Source organism: Solanum lycopersicum, chromosome 4, assembly GCF_036512215.1.
Source record: "Solanum lycopersicum chromosome 4, SLM_r2.1".
Taxonomy (NCBI): domain Eukaryota; kingdom Viridiplantae; phylum Streptophyta; class Magnoliopsida; order Solanales; family Solanaceae; genus Solanum; species Solanum lycopersicum.
The window spans coordinates 63,782,410-63,786,069 of record NC_090803.1 but is presented as its reverse complement, the minus strand read 5'-3'; the positions used below and the strand labels follow the sequence as shown (position 1 = coordinate 63,786,069).

The following is a 3,660-nucleotide window of genomic DNA, read 5'->3' as shown; positions in this document are numbered from 1 at the left end:
TAATCGCAACAGAGGAATATTAGTTGACATCACGACATTCCAGTGAACAACTCATTGAGGACTAATCTGGAGTTGAAAGATGAGCTTTCTTAGTGGACTGTTCCCAAGTAAAACAACATCTAAGAGTGCAAATCACTTGGGTTAGGCCCATACGGGGTCAATTCAAACAAATCAATAGAAAGAGCAAATCTAAAAACACTAGTACTATTGCAATTTTCCTGTATCTCGTAAACACTAGTACCATTGAGCTCAAGTATACATTTTCGTTAACAGTTTGAAGAAAAGAAAACTTACTATGTCCTCTGTTATCCATGGTAAGAAGTCTTACATGCATGATTTTTTCTTCAGAAAATTGTACATAAAGCAAAAGCTATTATATTACTCAACACTGCTAGTTAGTACTTACCAGTTATCATGGACAAAAGATAGATTGTTATGTACTGTTTCCTTCCAAAAGATTCAACAACCTAAATATTGCTATTAGCTAAACTGACCCTAGAGGAAGTATAATCAATATTATCACTTCCCGGAGAAATCTTATGGAGCTTTAAACATAACATCATTTTTTACGGCAATGATGAGAAAGAGTCCATTTTGCACCACATCTGTAGCAGAACTCATGTTCACACCGGCAAGTCATGTGAATGCATCCCTCTGTCTTCTCAACATATACTTTACAATTAGGACATTTCTGCCAGTTTTTCTTCTTGGCAAGTATCTTCACCATTTCTTCCCCCTTGCCCCCCTTTTTGGCATTCAGTTTCTGGAATTCTTTGCATGTAAATTCTGAATGCCATGGAACTCGACATACTGCACAGAATGATCTCTTGCACAAAGGGCATCTGTTCCTTTCTATTGTTGCCCCAGAATCATTTACCAACAAGGCTGAGCAATCACGGAAAGGGCAGTAAAGTTTTTGAGAGTCGAGAATCATTGACTGACATACCGATTCATCCCACTGGATCCGTGCCTCTTCAGGAATCAAGAACCTACAAGCATTAACATCAAAAGCAGCACCACAACTTACTGCAGGGCAACCAATTACTTTTGCTTTCTCTGATATCCTTGCCATAATATGCTTGCCAGTGCACTCGTAACAGAAGGAATGAGAACAAGTGTCATTTTTAAACATCTCCCATCCTTCTTTGTCATCCAAGCAAATCTCACAGAAGTTGTTAAGTTGATCTTCACCTTCTTTTTCAAGATTCAACATCTCTGTTTCAGACAAAAGTCCTTGAGCAGATACAGATGCATGATTACTGCTTTGACCAGTGTAAAGTGAGGCTACTAAAGCTTCATGAATTTGTAACTCTTCTGCATATTCAGCATCAAAATAGACATCTATCTCACTTATACGTCCTTCAACAAATTCTGCAACATGATTACAAGTACAATTGTGGATTACAGAAGAAATACTTGGTATGCGAACAAAACTAAATTTTCATTTCAAACAGCCAATAGGTTAAGGACGTCAAGGATATAATAAATATATTTGAGCATTACTTACTGAAGTAAAATTTCAAGAATGGCCTGGGGAGGAGCTATAATGAATTTAATCGAGCCCTGTGTGAAATGAGTCTACAGACTTTCATATCCATAATGTAATGTTGTACATAATAATCTAGCTTCAACTTCTTTAAATGGTCTGTTGCTTTTAAGCAATAACAATATACCCCATCATTTCTTGATTTCCCTCTTCCAAAGAATTGTTTTAATCACACCGCATGAGATTGACTCAAAGCAGAAAACAATCAATTTTTTTTTGACAGAGAGAAAACAATGAATACAAAGTGATCATCTTGGAAACTTAACATCATTGACCTATCAATGTAGAAGATCAAGACCTATAATCAACATAACCAATCACCTAATGAGGAAAAAAACAGTTCAAGCTCATAAAAAAAGGTACAGAAGTTCTAAGGGTGACTTATAATAGATTAAGTTGGAAACTTGATCAGGTTTCTCTAAGTCAATCTGCAATTCGTAGTAAATAACCTTACATCAACAAGAAGAGACGACACATCACCCTCCTCCTCATAATTATAACACAAAACAGTTGAGATGTGAAATTCACTCGGATAGAGTGCAATGAGAGTCCCACAGAATCCGGTCATATCCTAAGAACCACTGTCCTTACTCCTTGAGATAGCTCATTTTCACAGTGTGAGAAGTAGGAGCTCCTACTAAGCTAAAGTCTGACCATAGATTTTGGATCGAAAAATATTCAAGTTCCAGTTTTGGGAATTCCACACACACAACTTCAAAAAAAATCCAAAAACAACATCAAAGTTAAAAAAATCGCAACTTCAAAAACTCAAAGTTTCAACTTCGAAATCTATGATCAAACAGGAGCTAAGTATTTCGAGGTAAAAGTGCAGAACTTCAACTAACAGTTTCAATACATAGATACAACAACTAAAAAACTGAAGTTAACATTTAAACAAGGAAAACTATTCAACTTCAACACGAACAAATTTGTGGAAAAGAAAAAACAAACTAATTTTTCTTATAACATCAAACAATAGGATCAATAAATAATGTGAAAATGTGATCCTTCTTCTTTAGGATCGGTAAAATAACAATGTCAAATTCTACATCCTGAACCCTGGTGTGAACGCACATGTTGATCATAAGAGAAACACAACTTTTGGACAAAACCCAGAACATCACAACCAAAATTAAAGAAATTTATTTCAATAAAAGCATATATTATTGTACCATTCAGAAGAGGGTCAAACGTCGGAGCGTGCGTCGACTCGCCACGGTTATTATGCCGTTCATCAGGAATTTTATTTTTGTTATTTTTCAAGTAAAGGAGCCCCGGTAGAGCGACGGTCACGATTATAATCGCGGCGGCAGATGCTGCACCGGTAACCGGAGAAAGTCGACCGATGAAGCCTAAAAGTGGACATGACGAGTTAACAACGGCACTAAACGTCGCCGGAATTAGGCCGGAGAATCGGTTATCCGGAAAATCCATCAAAAAATAAAGAGTTTTGGTGAAAGTAAAATTTGTTGAGGAATATGATGAATGGAACTCCGATTGTAGTGGTGGTGATGCTCTGCAATTTTACTCTCACAGTACAAGAGTCACGGTTGAGTAGGGGAAACTGAATTTTACTTATTAATTTTAATAAAATAATTTCCATAAATTAAAAAAATAGTTTAAGAAAAGGACCAATTATGTGGTGTTTAATTGAGTATTAAATTTAATTCTTTTTAATAACGAGTACTTTTAAGTTAAATATAATCAAACCTGATTTCTAGATATGTGAGTGATTAATATTTTTTTGATACGTGAAATTAATATAATTATATGACAAACACCGTAAAAGTTTTATAAAACTTTAAAATGTGAAAATATTTCTTTTATAAAATATATTTTTTTCTTCCACTTTGTAAAGGATAAGAAAATATTTTATTTACAAAGTCTAAGAAAAACACACACTTTATAAAGTGTAATAAATAATTCCGTTATGTATTAAAATATTCAACGTTTAGAATAGTAGATTAAAGTGGAGTTTTTTCTTTCACTAAAGTTATTTTAGTTACTTCTCGAAGTAGTGGCTTATTTTGATCACTTTTATCTTTTTGTGGCTTATTTTGATTGTGAACTCGAATATAATAAGGCCAACTACATAAATCTCACTAATTTAGATT

The 3,660-nt window shown here is 34.4% G+C and overlaps 1 protein-coding gene across 1 annotated transcript; it reads right to left on the bottom strand.

Annotated features, from left to right (window-relative positions):
- Positions 1 to 352: 352 nt before the first annotated feature.
- LOC101243987 (E3 ubiquitin-protein ligase RSL1-like) lies at positions 353 to 3,185 on the bottom strand. Its single transcript, XM_004237995.5, has 2 exons — positions 2,719 to 3,185; positions 353 to 1,371 (listed from the first exon to the last, which is right to left on the bottom strand). Exons 1-2 carry the CDS (start codon positions 2,978 to 2,980, stop codon positions 560 to 562), a joined length of 1,074 nt encoding a protein of 357 aa, XP_004238043.2. The 5' UTR covers positions 2,981 to 3,185; the 3' UTR covers positions 353 to 559.
- Positions 3,186 to 3,660: the final 475 nt, after the last annotated feature.